This window comes from Falco peregrinus, chromosome 2 (assembly GCF_023634155.1).
Source record: "Falco peregrinus isolate bFalPer1 chromosome 2, bFalPer1.pri, whole genome shotgun sequence".
Classification (NCBI taxonomy): domain Eukaryota; kingdom Metazoa; phylum Chordata; class Aves; order Falconiformes; family Falconidae; genus Falco; species Falco peregrinus.
In genome coordinates, this window is record NC_073722.1 from 49,407,287 (window position 1) to 49,432,548 (window position 25,262).

At 42.8% G+C, this 25,262-nt stretch overlaps 1 protein-coding gene across 1 annotated transcript; it reads right to left on the minus strand.

The window, feature by feature from the left end:
- Positions 1–7,285: 7,285 nt before the first annotated feature.
- Positions 7,286–14,812, minus strand: GPR78 (G protein-coupled receptor 78). The gene is made up of 3 exons (XM_005229806.3): positions 14,143–14,812; positions 13,530–13,643; positions 7,286–9,521 (listed from the first exon to the last, which is right to left on the minus strand). Exons 1-3 carry the CDS (start codon positions 14,808–14,810, stop codon positions 9,284–9,286), a joined length of 1,020 nt encoding a protein of 339 aa, XP_005229863.1. The 5' UTR covers positions 14,811–14,812; the 3' UTR covers positions 7,286–9,283.
- Between the last annotated feature and the right edge of the window lie 10,450 nt (positions 14,813–25,262).

Consider the following 25,262-nt stretch of genomic DNA (forward strand, 5'->3'; position numbering starts at 1 on the left):
GCTTAAGCATTGACTCATCATGAGAAATAGTTTGAGCTGCTGAATATGTTTTTTTTTCTTGGCCAAGACTGAAAACGTAACTGTGGCCAAGTCACAGTTATGAATGGTCAAGAGAACAAGAACAAGGCAGTCAGGGAGAGTAAAAGAAAGGCTATAGTCTCTTAATTACTAGCCACAGGCTAAACTCTGGGAACAATACCAGTCATGGGCTAAACTCTGGGATCAGCTCCATCAGTTATTGCTACTGATATCAAGATGTTACTCTAGTTAAAGATCTGATCCAGAACTGCAAAGTTTTTTTACAGATATGAGAAATGCCTTATCATCCACATATGACACTAATACCTATGGGAGAGTTTTCTTCAGCTTACAAGGACAAGACCCTTAGCAGCTCAAAATCTGCTGTCTGTCATCCTAGCCACGCTAGTAGCTCCTTGAGCTACTGCAACAAGGGATTTGTATTTTTCCAATTTCCCTCAACCATTGATTTTACTGAGTTATCCTCTGCTATTTTACTATGATTAGGGAACAAGAAAGAACCAGTAGCTCATCAAAAAGATTAATTGTATTTGTCAAAATTTTGATTAGTCAGGGCTATCCTTTAAACCACTGCTAAGCAGGACACGTTTGGAACACAATTATCCAGAGAAATTCCTGCAGAGGCTGATTTTTTCCATTCTCCTACAGATTACTGTGCTAGACACAGCTCTCAGTAGCTCCTTCTTTCTCCTTGAAGTAAACTACGTTGCACTAGGAGACAAATCCAGCCTCCAGCTTTCCTCTGTGAGGAAGTCAGGATGTCAAGAAACCTTGCTAGCTCAGAGCAAGTCATTTACATACTCCACCTCATGTTGGACCTGTTTAGCTTCAAGTTGCCAAGCAACAGCTACCCTCAAGACTCATCAAATCAATGCAGCAGCAGTAGGGGAAATTGCAAGGCAAAAGGTCCTGGGATCCATTTATCTGTTTTTTTGCAGGTTCGTATCATGTACAATTGAAAGGCAAAAGGTGACTGACACTCTAAGGGCTAAACCTGAGATCATCAGCATTGGAAGAAGAGGCTATGAGCTGCCAGCGCAATACCAGATATTTAGTTATTGCAGAACAAGCCCAGAGAAATGCACTATGCATCCACATTGGGTAGGCTGCATTTCCATCCAATCTTCCCTGCATGAAGCTTATTGGGACAGTAGGTGGAAAGTTTTCTTGAAGCTCCAAAAATAAGAATTATATTTTAATGAGGAATTCATGCTGAACACCTTGATTCAGCCATAAATGGATATCTGGTAATTTTATCTGAAATGGAAAATGTGACAGTAGTCATATTACTGCTCTCTGTCTGCCATTGACTGCAGAAATCGGTAAGCTGTAATTCCAAGGGACAAAACAGATTCAGTAAAATTCTTGGTTTGATTCCTTTGGCTGTTTTCTTTGTTGAGCACAAAAAAAGCAAGGAGCATAGCTTTCTTTCTATTTTATTTAATCTGCATTTTACAATCCTGCTCAGCTGCACAAAATTAAAACCTGAAAAGGCTGTCAGTGAAAAATAATTAAAAACTACCACAAAAAACCCAAAACCACAAAAACAAAAAAGCCCACAGAAAAGCAAAACCAGAGGAAAAAAAAGATATGTTCAGGTAGAGGCTTTAAAAGGTGATGCAGGTGGAGGAAGCATCGGGACTGACTGAGCTTTCAGCAGTTGCAAAGGGAGCACAGGCCAGCAGAGATGCAAAGAACAAATGATGCTGCTCCTGTGCCTACTGAGCTCTAAGCACAGAGATGAAAATAACTGAATAGATGGGAATTTACAAATAATAAGAATAAACAGGATTTTTAAGAAGGAAGGAACAAACCCTGGGTTTGAATCACTTTTCGGGGCCACTGTTAGAGTGCTCCTCTGGGTGTGGAAGAAAGGAGTTTATAAGTGTTAAATTCTGTTGGCTGGAGTGGCTGTGGTTGCTCAGCAAGCCACAGATATCCATCAGGGAGAGGACAGCAAGGGTATACACAGAGGGACATGAGAAAGTTTAAGAAAAAACAGGACTCATAAGTGTAAGCAACAAGTGTAAGAAGTGTAAGGACTGGAGTGCATCTTCTTCTACAGCCATACCATCTGCATTTTCAGTCTGCTTAATATCCTTATGTTATCATTTGAAGAAAAACTTAACACCTCTTAGATTACATTTCCATTCAGTGCTGTTAATGTGTTTTGCTAAGGATATACAAGAATCCAAGGAGATATATATATATACGAATTTTAAATGTGACTAATTCAGTGAATAGATGTCTTAACTGAGCTGTTCTTCAGTGGTCTTTTGGAAAGATTTCTGCAAATTCAGACTTGGACTCAACTGATGAAAACTTTCAGGTAAAATCTTGGCTTACTTCCACCTGAAGTCAGTGAAGCCAGGCTCTTACCCCTACCATACGTTCCCCTTCAGTTTTGCCTCTGCCTACTAACAAAACGAGTGGGATGTAACACACAGTTCCGATATAAGCAGCTCTCAGGAGAGGAGCTTCCTCCCCCTTTGTCATGAGTGCCCTCCCTACCCACTAAACTTTGCTGTCATGTACACAGAGTCCACGGTATCTCAAATTCTTGTTTGTACAGAGGGAGAGCAGGACACCTTCCCTACCTAGCTTCCAGCCTGGCCAAGGCAATATTCTCCAAGGAGAAGACAGATCCCAGCCTGAGCTCTCACACCCAGAGAAGACCATTGAAGCTCCATCTAGAAAAGCATAAAAGGGAGCTGTGGCTTCAAAACATGCAGCTGTGTTTTGTGAACAAGGGTTGTCTGCCACTGCTTTTTACATGGTGCTGGTGTGGCAAGCTCCTCAGGATGGAAGGAGGAACACCTTGTTCTTGTTTTCTAAATAGCTTTCTTCCAGAAATTCAGCTCTGCTGTCAACTCTAAGGCATCCCCAGATATCATGAGAAACACATTTTTAAACGCCTCAGAAACTTTAAGCAAAAGATCAACAGATAGATTCAAGATAAAAGTGTTTGCCTCCCATTCCTAGGTATCTCCTAAACCTTGTTTCACGCATTTTGTTCCTTGCTTGGCTGTGTGGTCTTTCATGTGTCTGTACCTCAGGGCTCCTGAGAAAAGCAGTACTGGTACTTCCCTGGCTTCCAGCAAGGTAGTAAGAATAAAAATATAATGAAGTATTCAGGCTACTGTGTGGGGAGCCCGAAACATATTATAAATGCCTCAAGCATGTTTCATCAGCAACGACAACAATAAGAGTCTGATTAGCTGAAAAGCCAGATTTCAAGCTGAAAGCCTGCTTGAGCTATGCCCCTGTAAGAAGTGCTCAGCAGTCATTTGTGAAAAAAAAGGTCACATATCACCAATCGACATTTTGTTTTACTGTGAATAAGGGCAAATATGAAACAGAATACTTAAAACTCATCTCGTGAAGATGCATACACGAACCCAATCTCCAGTTCCATCCATGGAGCGAGGGCACTGAGCAATTTATTGGGTTTCGATAAAACATTCTGAAAACCTGCGTCAGGGTTGACAGCTGCAAGCCAAGAGAACAGAGTGGCTGGATATGTAAAGGCAGGAATTATAAAACTGAAAAGAAGGTGGTAATGAGTCTGCTACTTAATGTCAGGCTTCACTGAAATACAATTAGAGTACTAAACCTTCAGCTGGGAAAAAAAATATTCGAACAGAGAGTGAGTTAAATAAAGGTACTCTAGGGTTAGGCATGAGGAGCAGAGGTTTTCTGGGAAGCATTTCAAGACGTCAATCCATTTGGTTCAGGAAAGGAAACTTGCAAACTTAAACATATGCTGGGTAATTTGCTGGCTACTAACCTGCATATGCCATGTACAAACAGCAGGATGCAGTGAAATGGTGAAATACACACAACAAATATGTCCCAAAGGGGATGGTTTTGATTTTTCTTTGGAGAGTCTTTATCCCCAACTCATCAACTTGCACACTTGTGATAGTGGAATGGACTCTGGTTAAAAAGGTGGTGCAAGTGGACTGGAATGGCCTGTAGTTTTCAACACTCGAAAATAACTTTAACCATACAGACCCTATGACATCTAACATACATGCTTTACAATTAGTTTCTTTTGCATAGAGAATGTGTGAATAGCCTGGCTGGGGGCAACTCATGGCTCATGCACTGCCCACTTACAGAAAAGAGCAGGAGCACCTAGTTTGCATCATGCACTCATGTCCTGGCAAGGAAAACCTGCTGTTAAAGGGAGAAAAAACAGGGACATGCAGAAATGTGACCGTCCATTTGGCCTGTGTCACGTTCGTAAGCCACAGGGGAAAAGTAGCTCCAGCTCAGAGTAGGAGCTGGTTGCATATACTGAGCCAAGTGACATTTTGCTCTCTGAAGCTTCTGGCAACTGAAAGATATTAATATATTTACAACCTTTCTTAAGGTCATCTCTGCTGTGTCTCCAGCTGAGCCATTAAATATTAATTGGACCTGCTTTCCAAAAATAAAAAGCAGAACCTCTAATTTACTTGTGTAATTAACACTTCCCACAAACCAGGTGTCCTCCTGAACCAGACCAAAGAAGCCATTTGTCTGCAGTTCTGAAATATGCTATGTGCTTTGGAGACAGACACACAGTTGCTTGTTTATTGTGGGTGCACAAGTGCACATAATTATTTTTGGAAAAAAACCCACCCTTAAATACAGAAGAAAATATGCCCTCCAGGTGATACAGTCAAACCTTCCCACTTGATACAGTTCTTCCCATGCAGTACAGCTTTCTTTGTGTTTGGATTTTGTTTGTTTATTTGTAGTTTTTTAAAGTACTTTAACTAGATGAGTGTGAACATCTTGTCACAGGTTGTTTTATTCAACAAAGCTCAACGCTGCTAAATTTCTCAGTAGGGCCAAATTTTAACCCACAGCTGTAAAGAGCCTGATCACTCTCTGGTCATATAGGAGCACATGCATTGAAGAACTTTGGTTCCTACATGCTTAACCATGTAATAAGCTTAATATTACTATTAGCACTGAACTTTTAAGTTCAGTATCATCATTACTCATGAAAAAAGACAAGGTAAATATGTATTCAGTAATCACTGAGCTGCACAGATTTTTTGCAAAAGTCTATTAGGTGCTGATTTGCTCAGATGAATAAAATGCTCTTTCTTTAGCGAGGCTAAGGAATTTGCAGAGTGAAAATTCACAGAACCCGAGGTCCTCATTGCTCTGTTGCCATCTCAGCTCAAAACCACGTAAGTTTTTGGTTTTACACAAGCCAAGAAAACTGCTTTTATTTTTGCACTTGGACTGAAGCACATCCACCTTGTCAGGATTTAGCAGGCTGGGATCCAGCTTATATACCTAAAACTTTTGGGAATCTGTAGTCTAAGCACTACTCCACTTCTATTGCCTCAGAAACTCAGTTTGACTGTCGGTCTCAGAGTTTACCTGCAACATAGGTGCTAGGCAAAATTAAAAAAAAAAAGTTTATATTTCCTTTGGAAGTGGCAACTCTCTTTGTGATAAATAAACCCCAGCGCACTCACCTAGGAAATGCCACATGCAGGCTAGCTTCCTTCCTCTGAAACTGCAGATTTAAAACTCCATCCTGGATCTTGCCAGAAAATATTCAAATCATCAGGCTTGGAAATACTTTGATGGAGGTGTGTTAAGAAAAAAAATTGAAGTTGAATGTCTTCTTAATTACATGGACTAATTTAAGGTTTGTTGTGCTGCAGAGTTTGTACTCTGACTGCCATTAGGAGGAGGGATGTCACCCAGGGAAGGTGCAGTTCTCAACTCCAGCCTTTGCAGCCAAAATAAAAGTTTGGAGAAGGAAAGACCATTTTGCTGATTCAGATTGCAACCAGGAGCTGAAAAAGCCACAGCCCAGGACTGCTTCTGGGCGCTTCTGCTACCCCCCTGAGGAAATGATGCTTCTTTCACACACTCTTTTAACAACTCGCCATTGTTTTCCCTAAGCAGCCACAGGTGGGTGACAGCTCCTTCTGCTAGGGAAGTCGTAGTGGCAGGTAGCTCATGCTGAACCCCCGTGGTGTTTCCAACTATACAACACACCTGCCAGGTATTTGCCAGTCTCTTGTCTCCTAGCAAAAAACACTCCAGGCCACTGGGCAGAAAATTCCGATAAGGTTTTCTGGAGTGATACCTTTGAGTTGGCAAGAGTGTGTCAATGGCAAGATGCCATTTTGGATATCACACTTCAGCTTTGTTGGAAATCTGATCCAAACTAAACCCTACTGTCAGGACTGTGCATCTAATGTCTGCCTCATTTAAAATGCCAGTAAGAGGGAATCAACAACCTTGTCACCTCTGGTGGATGCTCCCATTGTGTAAGATAAATGTTCTCACCCCCAGTAGAGCACTAAATCCTTTGATCCTTTTTGCAGCATCTCACAAAAAGGGGGCAAAGTGTGGTTCCCCTCCTGTCTCTTCCTATCCCCAAATAACCCAGAGCATGATGAATGAAGCACCAAGCTAACAAGAGTTTTGCCTACATCAGGAAGCTGGAGGAATGAAACCGAGACCTCTCACTAAATGCTTCCTCCATGGTTAGAAAAGTAGAGCAAACCCTTCTCTGGTGGGAAGTGGGTGGTGAGAAGAAGGGAGAAAGAAAAATTTACCTACAGAACTGGCTGTGCATACCGAGCAGAGGAAGATGCCTTTTGGTAATGCTAAACGAGGCAGTTAAACTTCATTGCAAATCCAGGCTGAGGACTACGGCTCTCCTTGCCCTTTCTTAGTTTCTGGTCTACAGCATACTGTAAACATTAGCTTCCTAATTCTCTATGGAAATTTAAAAGATGTTTTGTAACACCCAGCACAGGCTCAAATAATTTTCTTTGTTTTTGTTTTCTCCCTGCCTGAACCTGAGCACCTCTGGAAATGTTCAATGCTTTGTGAGGTTGAGTGGTATTGTAAAGTGTGTGCATGATGACACCCTCAACTGGTATGAATAAGCTTCATTAATTAACTTAATACCAGATGTAGCAGTATATGTTCTGTTTTATAGCTTTAGAATGTGGCTTATAGTTTAATGGCTTTAGTTATTACTGTAATAGCTTTAAAGTTTATTATTTTTTTTTCTCCTCTACTATTTTCTTGGTACTAAGAAAAAAGTCAAAACACTTCTTTATTTCATTTGTGTGTCTTGGAAGTGACAATTTAATACTTTTAACTGTATGTAACATATTCCTTTCTTAAAGCAGCACTATTTTCTTTAGGAAACCAAAGGCAATTAACAATTGTAGGTATCATTAAACTCATGTTTATTCACAGATAAATGCTGTAGACTATCAAAACTTTTTGGCACAAAACTGACAAAAAAATAACTGAGAATTTAGCATCACTCCCACCCCCTACAGAGCTATCTGGTCCTTACGTTGCAGCTGAAATGAAAGACTGAAGCATCAGGTTTTTGTAGTGGCATAGCAGAGGGGGAAGATATGTGGAGGCAGACAGGAAGATAGTAAAACTGCAAAGATTCCACAGACAGCTTTTTTTCGGAAATACTGTATTTACACAAAATTGGAGAGAGTACAAATACTTTACTAAGAAGACAAAACCATTGTAATACATTCAATTTAATAAACACAGGCAGAACTATTGATGCAAAACACAGAGGCCCAAGGTATTTGCATGGGAAAAAAAAGCATCAGAAAGGCCTCAGAGATTAAAAGAAGGAGATAAGAGAACCTTGCATTTGTTATGCAGCATCGCCTTTCCTTGACTTCAATGGAATTGCAATAAGATAGATGCTCTCCTTCCTCATTGTGGATGGTGGAAAAACCCCTCTCGATGTGCTGACTGCTCAACACTGATTTTACAAAACAGTTATACATATACTTAAATTTCAGCATGGGAATAGAGCTGTTAACTTCAAAGGAAATTATATTTGTGCCTAACCACATGCTTATATGCTTAGTTTGGTCAGGAACAACCTTCTCAATGCTTCGTAGGGTCAAGTTCAGTTTTACATTAAAAATAGGTGTTCTTTACTGTCTTCTTTCTTTTTTTTTGTTTTTTCTTTCTTAAAATATACTTGGGAATTGCTTTAATTTTCCCCTTATGTACTCAATTAGAAAATAGTAGCTTATTGAATGCCATAGAATATTTTGATTCATGTCTTATATAATCAAAGGAATATTGTTCAAAAATAATTCCCATATTTTTCCAAAGCCTGTTTAGATTTAAAAAGAAATAATAAGTGAAAAATACACATAATAATAAAGCAGCTTTGTGTTTCTGGGCGTTTGGCAGCAGGTCTGTTATAATATCTCTTAGACATCTCTTAGTATCAGTTAAATCACCAGATTAATCAATCATTATCGAATAAAAGATTGCACAATATTATTACAATCTACCAAATATAGCCAATGCATGAAATATTGTACACATTATATATCCTTTAAAAAGAATTGATATATTTTAGCCTGTTCTTTGAAAACAGATAGCTTCTGAAGTAATATATCTTAAACACAGTGGTATCTGTCATTTCTACTGTCTAACTGATTTTTTTTTTTCTGAATAAAAGCTTCTTTGAATAGGATTACTAGCTCAGTGATGGAACTACAGTGCTATTTAACTAAATTCCATATATGTCTTTGTTACTGTTGCTGCATTTATTGTAATCACATACCACTGAAGTGCTAAATATTAGTAACTCAGATATGTGGACTTTGGTTATGCTTGATAGAATACTGGCATATCAAATATATGTACCACTTCCTAAAGGCTATGTTACAATCATGATGCCTAGTAGTAAATATTAATAACAACAATCTCAGATTCAAAGTGCTGACTCACTTGAGGCACCAATACAATAAATCAATTAAAAGACTTATTTGTAATGTTCAAAACTAACAGAGCAGATCCTGAGCTGTCAAGTTACATGTACAGCACGGAGGACTCTCAACCTCTCCTTCCATCCTGGGGATTCCTGTGGTCCCAGAAGACACTGGAATATCATGTCTGATGTGGAATGCTCCAAGATATGCCAAGTCTTCAGACAGGAGACATTAAAAGCTCTCCAAGCTTCTCTAAAGCCTCCAAAGGCTCTCTTAAAGCCCCTTAAGCCTACTCCTTTTACTCAGGGAAGAGGCTTTCCCATATATTGTACTTGGCTGCAGACCAGGGAAGAGCCTTTCATGAAAGTCCACAATGAAATGCATCACATTAATGCAGCTTTCGCACCCTGGAGACACTGTCACCACTGTCAGCACGAGAGGGAAAAGGCAGCTTTCCAGCAACAGCAAGCTCCTGTCTCACTTGAAGGGGAATGCTTTTCATGTTAATTTGTTCTGTGCAAGCAGTAATCGTTTTCAGTATCGAGAGAGCTGTTGTACCCCGATGACGGATATAGGTCCCTCTTAAGTATCCTATTGACGATGTTGATCAGAACTTTTTTGTACTGTTGACGTAAAAGTGAGTAAACAAATGGATCTGATGCAGCCTTACTGTAGGTGAGGCACTTGCTTATGATTCCCCAGTAGTAATTTATGGTAACAAAAGGAAGGAGCTCTATCAACCTGTTAAACATTAAAGAGAGATGGAAACACTTGAGTGTTATATTCACACTGAGCCCATGCTCAACTCATGCTTCATGAAATATTAAAGTAAAACTTATTTTCTTACAGCACTCAGTCCCTGCAGGAGAAGGGCCCTGTACTTACTTACTCCTTGGATTCAATAAAGGCAAAAGGAACTTTCCTAGCAAGGCCACTGGGAGACAAGAATCATTCCCTCTATGGAAAGAGAGAGAAAGTGTGTTTTTAATGTTAATGCTCCCATGCATCAGAGATAAGAAAGTGCTGCAGTTTATGGCTCACTTTCTGAGTTTAGAGAGTTGTGCTGGTAAGTAGTCAGAATCTTGGTGACTTAATTGATTACCCCTCTCCCAAGGCAAGCTTGAGATAGGCACAGGTGACTTGGGGCATCCAGGCGCACTCAGATCAGTTACTTAAGTACAACTGTCTAGTGACACTTGAGACATTTGGGTACAACCCCCGTGGCATCAGGCTGCTGCTCCTGGAAGTTGTGGGTCTTCTACAGCCTATGTAGAGGTTTTGTATACTATGCAGCATATCAAATGACACCCGAAACCTGGTCTAGATCACTGAATACACCTCCTCAGGTTCAGAACAGTGAACCTGCATTGCACCACTGCTGTGAATTCTCTCATATGCAAAAAGGATTCATGTTAGATCAGTATAGTACAAACACTGTGGCAGTATCTCAGAGAGATTCGGGTGGCACCTGCAATCCCATAGTATGTTTAGGAGCACAGCTGCATCTGCTTACCTGTGAGAGTTTCTGCATGCACTTGGCTGACCACTAGTTTGGCCAAAGAACAAAAGCAAACAACATTTTTATCATCATTATATGACCAGTCAGCTGTCTCCCGACCTGTGTCTTCTGGTCTGTGCTTCACGGATGATTAGTGGCCTTAGCACCTCAGTTGAGATGGGTGTATTAATCACAGGGGGAGAAACTGCAACTAAGTTAAACAATTTTTCCATGGAAGTGAGAACAAACCTTTAGACTGTTCCAGCAAATGTCTGGCATACAGATCATCAGCAGTGGGCAGACTCTCCAGGACGGTGGAAAGAACAGGGTGAGAAGTTTTTATTATCTGTACATCTTTTGTGAAACCTTTTGCAGGAACAAGAATATACTATTTTGCTATATTAATTCCAGAAGAAAAAAAAAAAAAAAAAAAAAAAAAGAGTACCATGAGATAAAATAGCCCTTTTCTGTACCCTAAAACATCACTGTCTGAAGATGTAAGATCAGAAGCTTTCTCAAGCTTGAAGAACCTTCTGGCCTCTTTCCAAAGTGCAGAGCTCCTACCTTGCAGGGCATTGCCTTCTGAAGCTGTTCCAATCCCTCCACATAGAAAAGCTGACTTACCACCACTAGGACTGAACATTGCAGCAAGTGGTTGAACTCTGACAGGAAAATTTCTTATTATTATATGTAAAAGTGAAATCATTCCTATGGCAAGTGCATTTAAAAACAAGATGACTTCTGTTTGAAGCTGCTTGGAAAAAAAAATCCAGTCAAGTCAAAACAGAGAGAACAGGAAGACACAAAACATGAGAAATAAATGTACGATAAATGACACTTGCTGCATGGTTGCTTAGGTATATGCCATCCTGTATATCATCCTAATACAAGAAATATACATTTGATATTTACACAATTCATTTTTTTATAAAGACACTAAACAAAAAGTGAGGTATCTTTCAGTCATGAGAATAGATGCATTACTGTGTGTTCCATTTATTGTGTTATGGGCCTCAACACAATTGCATTGAAGCCAACAGAAGAAAAATTACACAGATTTTAATAAGATAAAGGTCCTGGCCAAACCAAGTCATCCTTAGAAATATCCATCTGAATGCATCTTAGTATCATTTTCTTGGTTTCGGTGTTGTTACAAAAAAGATTAAATTCATCTGTCGGCTCTTAGTGAACAGACGAATGTCTTGATAATGAACATAATCTCATTCACATTTCTGAAGTGAGGAGCAAACACTGAGCTCACAATGCAACCTGAGTCACCAGGCCACCGAGCAAGAGAAGAGGGGGGATATCTTTCATACTGCTTCCATAGAGATAGCTTCAGTGCCACTCCCCTAAAAAACAGAATGGGGGAAGAATGAAGACATGGGCATGGCAGCAAGTCCTCCAGTCTCAACTCCACCACCTTTTATCTAGTGCTGCCTGGACACTGCTTTGCCTTTGGGGTAAAGAGCCTTTGAGGATGTCCTCTCCAAATACTTCCTATTTTGCTGTTGCTGAACCAACTAGGTTCTTGTGATTGAGGCAGAAGCTGTACCGTGACACACATTCACAGAAACCAGCCCTCAGTCTTCTCTGTAGTGACACATGAGATACCAGTTTGTCACGCTTAGAAAATGCACCATTTTCCAAATGCAAGATCTGAAGAAGGAAGTTGCTTTTATTTTAGAAGTTTATGAGAGAGATCTCCAAGCTGAAAAATGTGGCAATGTTGGAATTTGCTGAGCTCAGTAATGTTCAGATGGAAGGAAGATGGCAAAATCTACTTTGCTCAATATAATTATATCCTGATTATGGCAAAGGTGAATAGAAAATGACTCAGAATGTACTGAACAGTGATCAATTAACCTTTTAACTTTGTGATGTAATGATAACATTTGTAATAACCCTTTCAACTGCAGAAAAAATATATGCAGCTATCCAGGCAATCAGTCAGGAATCCTTTTCAACATATAAATGGGAACTGAAATAAATGTCATCCTAAAGGTTAAAAAAACATTGTAATTTTTGTGCACTGGCCTAAATCTGTCCCCCTACCCACGTAAGAAAAGGGTAATGGCAATGGTCAATAAATGGCCTATATATGTGTGGATGGCCTATATATATGTGACTGTGGAAGACCTGTGTGCTACAGCTGGCTGAGTGCTTTGAGCTGGTGTGGCTGCAGACCCCAGAAGCTTGGTAGCAACCTTGAGGAAGCCCTCACTAGGGTGGTTCTGCAGACTAGTGCACCTTTCTTGACAGAAGTCAGTACTCTTCAAGGGTGTCTTGAACACAAAGTGAAGTGGGAAATATTTCAAAAAATCATTTGTGAAGGATGTAACCCATTTAGTCAAGAGATGAAAGGCTAAATCCTGAGGTGCTGCAATTCAGCATAGTTACATGGGCTTCCAGATCATTGATTTATGCAAGATTTAAAAATAATAACCATATGTTGTCCATATGTTGTATAAAGACTATACAAGTACGAAATGAGAAATGCATACATGGCTACTTAAAAAGGTGCGAACTACGAGGGTGGATGCCAATAGTTCTGGCCAGTTGAGGAGCATGGTGTTTCCTATGCATATTACAGGCCTAATTGTTGGTTTTCCTGGGAGATAACTCTTACACTTCATCACAAGGCCATGCTGCACCATTAGCGTTATATTTACAGATGTTGATGTCTCCAGACACAGAGCTTATCTGACAAATTATCAGCCTGGATAAATTTACATTATGTCACCTCAGCTTCCAATAGCAGCAAGCTTGGCTTTTTGCCTTTAAAAAATAAAACAACAAAAAGACCTGAGCTAATCAGGAAAAGAAGTCTGCTTGCCTCTCTGTTGCTCAGGCTGTGCTAATAAGGAAGGGTGGCAAGTCTTTTCAACTGCTTTTATCTCCCACTGGTATGTAATTAATTCCTGGTACTTGTCCTAAAAGCCTCTTGCTCTTGGCAGGGGCTCCTGGCCTTGGCTGCAATGAGGGAGGGAGAGCCAGGGGCTTTACCCAGCGAGCTGCGTTGGCCTGTGTGAGGGCCTCTGTGTGTGTGTATGTGTGTGTGTGTGTGTGTGAGTGAGTGTGTGAGTGTGTGCATGTGTGAGTGCTCTGTCCCTCAGAACCGGCCCCAGGTCTCTGTCAGGCTCTGGCACCCCAAAATTAGCTGTGCCCCCCCCCCCCCCGCCCCAACCCCCTTGAGCATCAGATGGCACAGCGGTTCCGGGAAGTCCCCCACCCCAACAGGCGATACTAACCTGGTAATAATGTAAGGACCAAAACAGATCACAAACGACCCTATAAAAATACTGATTTTCTTGGTAGCCCGCTGCCGCCTCCGTTTCTGCTCGTTCAGACAGCGCTGCTTCACACTGCAAGGGGGAAAGCAGGCGGTGGGTGAAGGCAAGAGCGAGGAGACGGGATGGGAGCCCCGGGGAGAGGGAAGGGCTCGCTCCCGGCCCGAGGGACCCTGCCACGGCCCAGAGGAGGGCAGGGCAGCCCCCGGCCCAGGGGAGGGGAGGAGAGGGGAGGGAAGGGGAGGGCAGCCGCTGGCCCCGCCGAGCCCGGGGACGATCGCATTCACCGAGGCAGCAGCTCCCTGTGAAAGGGAGCTCAGGCAAGTGGGAGCAGCCGGCGAGCAGGACTAACATTTACACAAAGCAGGCTACAAATGCACAAGCCACCGTCCTCTGGCACTATAAGCAGAGCCTGAAACTAGAGGCAGAAGCGTTCGCCATGTGGCTGGGGCAGGCGGGAGCACAGGAAGGGGTGCTCGGGGGGGTGGGTGGGGGGGGGGTACAGAGCATCCTCTCCGCCAGGGGTACCTATGCAAGTGCCCCGGGGCTGTGAATACGAACAAGCACGCATTACCTGGGGTGGATATCCACCAGCAAAACCAGAGTCTGCATGGTAATAATGTCTATTCGCTTGCAGTGGAACCGGGCAACTTTCAACACCTTTAAATAGGTGAAACACAAAATCACCAGCGACAGCATGAAACTGGTGGAGTGAAAGACGATGGTGAACACTGTAAACCTTCTCCGCTCCGTCTCTTCCTTCAGGTGCAAGGTGCAAGAGGCATAAACGCTGCTGTAATCTACCCACGAGTAAAACAAGGATACCAAGGGGAACGTGAGGGAGTGGAGCCACGAGTAGCCCATCAGTATCACAGCATCCTTATACCGCATCTTGCTGGTGTAGCTTAAGGGGAACACCACGGCAATCCATTTGTCGATGCTGAGAGCTGCCATGCTCAGCATCGTGTTGGAAGTCAGGAAAGTTTCCAGGAAACCCACCGCTTTGCAGACGCAGCCCCCGAGGGGCTGCTGGTTCCTCAGGATCCCCAGCAGCGTAAAAGGCATGTTCAGGACGGTGAGGAGCAGGTTGCAAAAGGATAAGTTCACCAGGAAAACCCCGGCGACCTGCTTGCGGATCTCCGTACTGTAGACGAAGCATAGCAGTACCAGGAGGTTGGAGAGCAGAGAGACAACCAGCACCAGCACGAGGAGCAGCGCCAGCAGCACGCCTGCCAAGTCCATCTCTCAGCGGGTGGCCTGGGGTGGGTGAGGGCAGGAGGAAGGGGGCATCCGCGCCGGCACCGCAGCCTCGCCTGCCACCACCCGCGGCCGCCCGCGCATGTTGCCGGGGGGCAGGAGCCGCGGGAGAAGGGAGCGGAGCCGGGGGCAGCGGGTGTAGGGAGAGGGGCAGGCGGCGGGGAGCAGAGCCGAAGACGCGGGGAGAGGGGCTGGAAGGCCGGCCGGGGCAGGGGGGAGAGGACCCGCGAGGAGCGGTGCCGGGCAGCTGGGTTAGCGGGGGCCAGGAGCAGCGGTGCCGGAGCCGACGGCAGGGGCGCCGGGGCTGCCGCCGGCCGGAGCCGAGGGAGCGGGAGGTCGGGCGCCCGGGAATCGGAGCCGGAGCTGGCGGGGCCGGGGCGCCCCGGGGCGGGGCCCGGGGCAGCGGCGGCGGGAGCCGGGCTGGGGGCAGCGCGGTGCCGGGGCGCGGTGCCCGCTGTGCGCTGTCCGCGGTGCTGAAGCCGGCTCTGCCCCGACGGCCGCGCCGCCCTCGCTTCACGCCGCCCTCCGCGGTGCCCCCCGCGCCGGCGCCCTCGCCGTGCCCGTGCCCGCGTCCCGCCGCGGCTCCCCCCGCCGCCGGGGGCACGGGCGCAGTCAGGCACTGAGCATCTTCCCCCGGTGCCCAGCCCCTGAAATACTCCAGCCGCGGAACCTCCCGCGGCGACTCATGCGCAGACGAGCGGCTGCGAGGCACAGGCTCAGCCAGGGAGCGCGGAGCCGGTCCGATCCGCTGCCGCACGCAGGGAGCAGGGGAAAGCCCAGCTCTCCGCTGATGCGCAGCTCGGGACGGATCAGACCTCCCGACCAGTTGCTAGTAGCTTAATTCCTGTGCAGTGCTCAGACACACCCTGAGTGCAACGGTGCATCCAGCATTCCTGGAACCTGTCAAAAAGCAGCATCTGTACCTCTTGGAAGGTTCCCCGCCCCCCCCCCCCCCCCCCCCCCCTCCCCCCGTCCGTCCGTCCGAGGGATCACTTGCCTTTTTTGCCCCCTTTTATTTCATAGCACTCAGAGGAGCTATGGTTGCCCTCTGGGTATTCACACTGTCCCCATCGGCCAGCAGCGAGGGATGTTGCTTGCTTAGAGACCACTTTGGCTGCTTGGACTCACATTTTCCAAGCCCCAGCTGGCTGAACAAGTGCCCACATTAGGGTGGTGCTGGCACGTTCTGTGGAAAACTAAAGTCTCTCTTAACATTTTCCATGCACACTGATAACACAGAAGTGCAATGGTAAGAAAAGTTCTTTCAGTTATCATGTTTCGGCAAAAGCTGAAATGAGACATGAAAGAGGCCAGAAATTCTCCCTCTGCACCTGTCAGGAAAGTGGATCGCATGGCTAATTCCCAAAAATGCCATCAATCTTTGTCTTAGATTTAAAAAAAATATATAAAAGAAAAGTGGGAGTAAGTTTTGGTGCATCAGAACACTGGTACAAAAAAAAAAAGCTGCCATGTGTAATTACTATCACATTTTACAGTTGATCGCCAGAACTGACACGAAGAAAAAGGAGAAGAAAAGGTAGTTTCCCCACTATCCAAAATAACCATTAACATCCTAAGGAAAGGTTTCATTGTATATATTGTCCCTACTATGTAGCCTTGTCACGCAAGTGTGACCACTGTGTGAATAATTGCACATAAAACTGCTTGAAAGAGCATGAAGGCAATGTTTTGAGTGTTTTTGTTTGTTTGTTTGTTTGTCGGGGTGTTTTTTTGTTTTTCTTCCAACAGTAGTTATAAGTTTTGGATCAGGCCCTAATTTAAAAGCTTACTATGGTGAGTTATATGTCTTAAGGAAAGAAGAAAGCAACAAGACATGAGATGTGTTATTTGGAAAAGAACCAGTACTGTATTATTCCTCAGGATGGAAAGAAAAGGAGTGTTTTCTTTGATCAGAAAGCTGTCATTTCCAAAGTTAAAAGAGAGCAGATACATTTGACAGTGCTTATGCTTGACAAACAAAAATCCAATATTTTTTTGTGTAAGCATTTGGAAAAAAAATCTATAAAAGCATGACAATATCAGTTCTCTCAGAGTTCAGTTGTTGCATTTCTATCATCAGGGAATCAACGTTGCAGAGCCAAACACTGCGCAGATAGTTGGGAAGAACTGAACCGTTATGGGAGAAGCTGGCTGTATTCATGCAGAGCAGAGGTTCTGCAATTACCTTTCACAGCAGCAGTTCTTAAGGTTCTTACTAGTCAGAACCCATCTATGACCTACCTTTCATCTAATAGTATCACAGGGTTGTGGAGCTTTTATGTCAGCCATCTGGGATCGGAGGCTGTCTGTGTTCTGATGTCAGGTGGAGTAGATGCTATTTTATATCATCACATCGACAACCTAGATGTGCTATTCTCTTACTGTGATAGCTGCCTGAGAAGCTCTGTCCTGTTGGATCCAGACAGAAGGCAACTTCTCAGTCTTCTTTCTTTCTTTCCTCTATACACACACACATAATTTCTCTCATAGAGCCTTTTCAAATGAAGAATGAATTGATTCTGAAAACTAATGGAGAAAGAACATATCAAAATAAGACAAGGAAAATTAAAAAAGGTGGCAAGTAGCAAAAAAAACAGGAAAGAAAGTGATTCTGCTTTTTCACATGTACAATGAGGTCCCCTGGAACAATATCCTGGGCTCAAAGAACCCAATAAGGTTAACATTGTTAATTTCCCCTTTTGTTTTCAGTGGACATTGATCAACACAACAGTTAAGCATATGCATAACTTCCTGTGGGGTGTGGGTCCTCTGCTGACCTTTTTTCCACTTCATACCAGCCACCTTTCAGTCTGATGTTCAAATGCCCATTTACAACATAAGAGGCTGAAAACAGTCACCTGTGTGAGACCAGAGGTCTTGAGCTTGCCACTGTGGGTTTGCAAAAGTAGGCATCTGCCACCTTATCTCCTGAAAATACATATGCTCATGCTACTTTTTTGCATATAGCAGATATATGTAAATCACTGCAAATGCTCACAACAGTTATACTAAACACAAATATTTTCACAAGCAAGATCTTACAGTATTTACTTTCATAATAAAGGATGCTGTCTTGATTGAAACTGGGGACTGTGGAGATTGCTGCAATACAAATAAGAAAAGAAAAAAAAAAAGAGGTGCTTGTCACTAATTATCCTTTAATAAACATAGGCTATTCAGTTAGCAGAGATTAGGTAAGTACTTGAGACTTTTATTCTAATAGCTGCATCATTCATTAAACTTACACATTCATCTGTTCTAAATATTGACCACAACTTATTGGATTTAATGGTTAATGAACTGTGTTCATTGGAAAGGAATAGAGGATGATTCAAATTCCCTTTTAGTTTCACTGCAGGAGAGATGTGTCATTGAAATTTCAATGTAGATCACAACTGAGCATAATTCAGCTCTAATCAATGTATTCTGCTATGGCTAGGAACACATTTAATTTGGCTCTGATTTTAAGAAAGCACGATGAAAGGAGATCTCAAACAAATTATATGAAATAATTTGCAAGTACAGAGAAAAGCAACCCTTTGCCCCAGATTCTTTTATGATAGGTGAAGAGAGGGAAATTAGATTATATTAACCAATATGGGGTGAAATGGAATGACTCATGGAACTGATGGTAAGAACAAAGCTTTTCACTGTTAGTCTGTTTGCTATAAAGTGACCCATTTCAAAAATGAACAAGAATGGTTAATACCCATGAGATTTTTGACTATGCTCTGTAAGCAGGTCTGGTACTTATTGTTCCCAACAAGCACATGGAAATACCTTCTCACCACCACAGTGGCAGCAGGTCCATTATTGTTGTCACATTAGTTTTAGTTAATGAAGCCTTAGTGAAGCTAGAGTCTTTCAGTTCATCAAGACTTAGCAGCAATTTCTTTTTTTTTTTTAAATTCCTTTGTTCTTTTTTTTTCACTCTTTTCTTTTCAGAGTCCTGCTTTGCTATGATTTGAACTATAGGGTCTTAGAGCAAGCAGGGCATCCTTACCTGCTAAACTAATACAGTTTTATTCATTCTGGAACAATAAGACAGATAAGCCAGTAGATAGTAGTAACATAATTGACATGCTGTTAATTTCCTCAGAAAAAATGTGAAGCCTGACTCATCAGTCTAATACAATTCTGCAACACTGTTCCTGTGGCAGAATTCCAGTGGGCACATTTACCACCTGTGGAATAGCTTTGTCATAAAGGTCTTCCTAAAATGGAGTAAAGCCAAACTGAAAGGTCTACTCATTCCTCCTGCAGACCCCTACTTTGTAGGGAAAAATTTGGAGCAGTAAAAAGCAGATGTATTCATCATAACTACCTGGGAAGGGAGAACAGCGAAAGAAATATGAAGCTCAACCATGCAACAGTTCTGCAGATTGAAATTACTTCAAAACTGCTTAAATATTGTCATGAGGAATCTCATAGTTCAACGGACAATCTTGCAGTTGTATTAAAACTATACATGTGCAAAAATCTTTTGGCTCATGTTTGTGTTTATGCAAACTAGCCATATTCCTACAGTCTGCAAAAAATGGTCTCAATATAATTCCAGCAGAAAAGATTTTGTTTTGGAGGATGGAGCTGGGGTTTGAAGAAACAGGTAAAAATACCACAAGAATAACTGGTGAGACCACACCTCAAATTATGTGTTCAGTTTTGGGCCCCTGACTACTAGAAGGACATTGAGGGGCTGGAGCATGGCCAGAGAAGGGCAGTGGGGCTGGGGAAAGGTCTGGAGCCCAAGTCTGATGGGGAGCGACTAAGGGAACTGGGGTTGTTTAGCCTGGAGAAAAGGAGGCTCAGGGGGACCTTATTGCTTTCTACAGCTACCTGACAGGAGGTTGTAGCGAGGTGGGTGTCAGACTCTTCTCCCAGATAACAAGTGACAAGACAAGGAGCAACAGCCTTAGGTTACACCAGGGAAGGTTTAGATTAGGTATTAGTAAAAATTTCTGCCCTGAAAGGGTGGCCAAGCATTAGAACAGGTTACCCAGGGAAGTGGTGGACTCACCATCCCTGGGAGATATTTAAAGGACATGTAGATGTGGCACTTACGGACATGGTTTAGTGGTGGCCTTGGCAGTGCTGGGTTAGTAGTTGGACTTGATGATCTTAAGGTTCTTTTCAAACTTAAACTATTCTATGATTATATTCTTGATGTTTCTTAATGGAAATGGAAGTGCACAGATACTGGAGGATGAAAGGAAAACAGCAAAATATTCATAGAATTCAAACAGTTGCAGCTGAGATACAATTCTAAAAATGGCTATGTGTGGATATGTGTCAATGCTTCCTCTTTCTCCCACCAGTTCATTTTGTCTTCCTTTTCCACAACATGAGGCAGCAGGTAGAACCAGAACTCTGGACTGCCAGATTCAGCTTTGGAATAAAACTGGCTGAATTCTTTTCCTAGAGTACAATACAAAAATACACTATTCTACTGAGCAACAAAATATATTGATTTCAGTGAAGTTTGTGTCAGGAGGTAAACAAATGCTAACTAGTTTTTACACCCAACAGTTTCATGGCTATAATGCAGGAGGTCTGAAATATTAATGGAGAAATACTATTCCCTCGAACAAATGGCACAGGGACTTGAATCTGTCTTCCATAACTCAGTGTCAAGTTCTTCAAAATACCTTCACTATGCCAGTTCTTTCCTCAGATTGGTTCTGCAACAGAGTTACTCCTGATTTAATGGAATATTCAGAACTTGGGCCATAACCAGAATTTTTCATTTTACTAAGGTAGAATTCTTCTACAGTCAAGAAAAAAATAAATTGGGGAGTGGATTCCTATTGAATCTCAGTGTAAGAGCACACGTAGACTCCTTCCGTTTTCATCTATGCCGTCCACTTCATAAGGATTTGGTATATAGATAGATTTTTAACCAGCCAGGAAAAAGATTAAAGTACATTTTTCTTACTATTTTTCCACAGTGTTTCACAAACACAGTTGTAACCAGCTTGTTATAAAACTTATCAAAGCTGCAGGCATGGGGATGAAATTCCCAGGAGTCTTTTACTGGCATTTTCAACAAATGTGACAAAGTTTAGCACTTCCAGGGGCCAGCAAACATTAAATGGCATTTTTCAGAAACTGCTGTGGCAATTTACTTACTGTTGCAGTAAAGTTCCAGGAGCCAACATATGAAAAAACCAGCATGTGTCCTTCTGCTGTACTGTAAAACTCTCCTTTTGCTGCCTTACTGGCTGAAAATCCCCCACATATCTTACACAGATGGTTTGATTCTGCTTTCCCTGAGTCAGTGCAAACCCAGGGTAAGTCTCTTAAAGCCACTGGGAAAACCAACATAGTTGAAATGAAACCGATCAATTATAACTCTGTAGAAACAATATGAAGCTTCTATGATGGGGGCCATTTTGATTATAGTTATTTATTACACCGAGCACTCTCAGCAAGCACATCAAGAAAAAATTAACCCCACCATGTGCAGTGGAAGGGCTGATCTGACCGAGATCACTGCTGAGCTGCTCAGGGACAGAGATGCACACAGCCTTTTGCATGGCTGTAGAGGAAGGAGTGCATGCACAAAGATGAAAGATTTTTCCTGAGCTGTTTGCTGAGGAGAAGTTTAAACTGATGCTGGATCAAAGGAACGGAGAGAGCTGGGCTTGTGGGATGGACAAGTGGCCATGGGTTGAACTCAGACGTGGCCAGAGCAGCTGCAGTGGGGCAACTTGCGCTGGCATTATGTCACAGTGCCTTTTGTCCCTGCAAATCCCCTGCTACAGGACGGATACGAGATACCTCCTCATGGCCATGCAGCAGACTAGCCTCCTTAATTCAGGGCAACAGACCTGTGTTGTACAGAGCTGACCCCACTTCCCCTGCCCCAGCCCTTTAACCTTCATGCATTAATCTTTCTGCAGTAGGTTCTTGCTCCAATACCTTAAGCAAGAGTTTGCCTTTCCCTAAGCTATCACTGCAGAGAGGTTTCTTCACACCCCCGCTAACAGGTACAGCTTCTATTGGTGAAGGTAATCAACTGGCACCATCTGCTTCGAGGAATAAATAGCAAGATATTTTCTACAGAAATTCTGTAACATCTAGGTACTGTCCTCCCATCACACCCATCCCTTTCCCATGCCTACCCACCCATCCACCCACCCCCGCATCCATCCGCAGGAATATGTTCTTGCAGAAAAAAAAAAAAAATCTGGCTCAGAAGTGACTTCACTGTAAGAAATGGAATTGGCAGGTAATAAATAGGCCTGCACTATGCTGCTTTCATAAAAACAGACTCCGGGGCTAAGGCTTTTAAATGTGAACACAGGTTATTGTGAGTGCACAGCTATCTCGGGGTCGCTATTATCACACACCATTCACTGTGTGTTTCACCGAGTGTATTAAAGAACCCCACAACACCAAAAAGCCCCCCTTTCATTAGGGTAAAGAAAGAAAATCAAGGAACTGCCAGGACAGAATTGACACCGTATAATGCAAACTGTGCGCTGGCATGGCAGGGGTTCCCACAGTGAGTGATGTTGCTTAGGAACAATAATAACATATAGCCCCAAACTATCCCTACTGATTTTGTGGGAAGAGAGACTCAGTTTCCCCCCAGAGGCACAGAGGTGAAGAATATCACATCCCTCCTTGAGTCTCACTCACATCTTTGCCTGGGATGGGCTTTCATCTGGAGAACATGGGATGAGTTGTTCTGCGGTCCTGCCAGGAATCCCTCCCACAAACAAATGTTATTAAAGTCAGTAAGATCTTCAGAAATGCACAGGAATGGGGAACCAAAGCACAAGGTAGGGATGATGGCCCTCTAGAGTAATTTCTTCTACACCTTTGCCCACCTGTGCAGAAGGCCACAGGAAGGACTTTCTTCCCCAAAACACTATGCTGGAATAACCTTGCCCTGACCTCTCCTGTGCCTGTGGCAGCAGGGGCTGAGGAACCCTTGGAATGAACTCTTGCTTGTTTGCCACACAGCGTTTTTGCATGTTGCTTCCTCAAACCTTGGCCCTGAGGGAGGATGATGGGCATGTAGGTCTTTCACGGTCATGGGTAGGGAAAGAAGAAATGCCATGTGCTCCTCCTCTCAGCCAGTGCTCTGGGAGATTACCTACAGCTGAAGTTCTCCATTGTGCCTGGCTAGGCACAGCTACGCAAAAGGACCAGAAAACTTACCCTGTGCTCTGTCTGACCTTCACTTAGAAGCCCAGTGCAAAACAATTATTCTCAGAACAACATTTTTTTCTTCTATGTTGATGAGGTCCCTTGAGTTTTGTAACCTCTGAAATTTCTTTGGAGGTACGTTACAAATCATTGATTTATTCTGAATTCTGTATTATTATTTTTGATAACTGTGTCCATTTTTCTGTCTCTTAAGGTTGTTAAGGTTTTTATCTCTTTTCTGGATAATTGTTTTCATTAACATAGTAGTAGTCTTGGAAACAGCTAAGCAGAGCTTTATACCCATCATCTAGCTTCATGCAATGAGTTAGGCAAGTAAAAATATGCTGTTCTGTTGTCATAAACAGAGTAGTTCTGGGCAACTGGTGTCTAGAGCTGCTGTGAGCTCTCCCTGCCACTCCAATACATGTCAAGCTGCTGGTACCTTTGACACAGCAACTTAAAAAAAGGAAAAGACATCTTGAAAATGCCTTTATTTCCCACAAAAGAATGTTCCAGGAGTTGCAAAATCCCTCTCGCTAGCTGGTCTAATTCAGCTGCAAGTCTAGGATAGGAAAACTTTGGGTTATGTTCCCTCATCCGCCTGAGTAATCTGGGGTAAAAATTCTGCCTTGTTTTAACCCGAACAGGGAGCTGAGCCTGCGGAGGCCAATAACTAAACTGCTGGGTAAGAGAAGGCAGCCATTTCTTGTCTACAGTTTAGTGAAACATTGGGAAAGCTTTAGTTTTGTTCTGATGTTGAAGAGAAACAAATTTAACATCTTGAAACGTCTCACAAAATTGTACCCTCATTACTCTGCATTTTTTTATCTATCCTTACCCCAACTCCCACTCCTCCCACTTACTTGTATAATTTGCTGTTCCCCATCTCATATTTACATCATCAAATCTATGTGCAGGAGAGACTAAAATCTCTGCCTTTTAGTTGCTGCCTATGAGGTGCCGTGTTTATAGGGGGCCCTATACATACCCTTACAGAAACAGCAAATAATTGTACTTCCCAGTGCTATTCAAGCAACATGAAAAATGCCCAAATTCCTTAAAAATAATCTCCTATAAGCATAAGATATCATCATCATTGGCCATGTGCCTAATCATTGAAGGTCAGTGATGGGAAGCAGGTACCATACCAGATGAGAAATGTGCCAGGTCAGTGGGGATAGCTTTTGCTCAGAGCAGGAGTAGGTGGCACCCTACTTGCCAGGGGTTGGTCATTACCCTTTGATCACTGCGTTGGATGGAGGGCAGGGATGGACATCAAACATGAGTCATGGTGGACTGGGAGTAAACTACATGGAACACAGGCTCTGCTACAGGAGAGTAATCACCAACCCTGAGAACATGCTGACAAAACCAATTGCTGGCCTCAGTAACCAGGATGCTTATGAGCAGCATTTCTCATTGTTTATGAATGGGTGTCCCTAGCAAAAATGTGCCAGGAATATCTCTTTAAGTTCATTTTATAAAATCCTTCATGTTCTTTGAGATTGTGTATGTGCTATTCCTTTCCAATTAGATCATGTAATTGTATTCCAAAATAAGGTGTTTACTATCTCTGAATGGGTTTGTGTAACATCTTGAAAGACAACATTGTCTTGAAAGTTGTGTTGTTTTTTTTAATTAGCTAATGTTAAAAATCAATAATCAAGGTATATTAAGAGAATTTATAGATCATATAACCAAATGGAGGGAAGAGCTGTGATAATTTATTCTGACATTCTGCCAAAATGGCTATGGTATTATCTTGTTTGGACTACAACATAAATAAACATTAAACCTTGATGACAAAAAAAAGTCTTATCCATGGAAACTGTTGCATGGGTTCCACCAAATTTGTTCTAGCTGATTGCTCTCACTGCTGAAAAAGGTATGGCTCATTCCTGAACTGCATGTGTTCAGCTTTAGCTTCAGCCAGGGAATTGCTTATATTCTTCACCATATTAAAGAGCCAATTACCTAAATTCTACTCCTGTAAACTGACAGATTCAAACCACCCATTTCTAGTCCTTAATTTGAGCTCTCTCCAATTCAACATGTGTCTTCAACAGTGGGAATCACAATTAAGAACAGCCTTCCAGATGTGTTCACAAGCGATACCACCACACTGATTACGAGGAATATTCTGTTACATGCCGAAGGCTTATATCAAACAACATCCCACTGTGGCATCAGGTACAGCTGATTTCAAAGTTACCTGAAAATCTTTGTTACAGTACTTTCTTCCCAAGGTCAGAGAGCTCCTTCTTATCAATATAAGCTAAATTA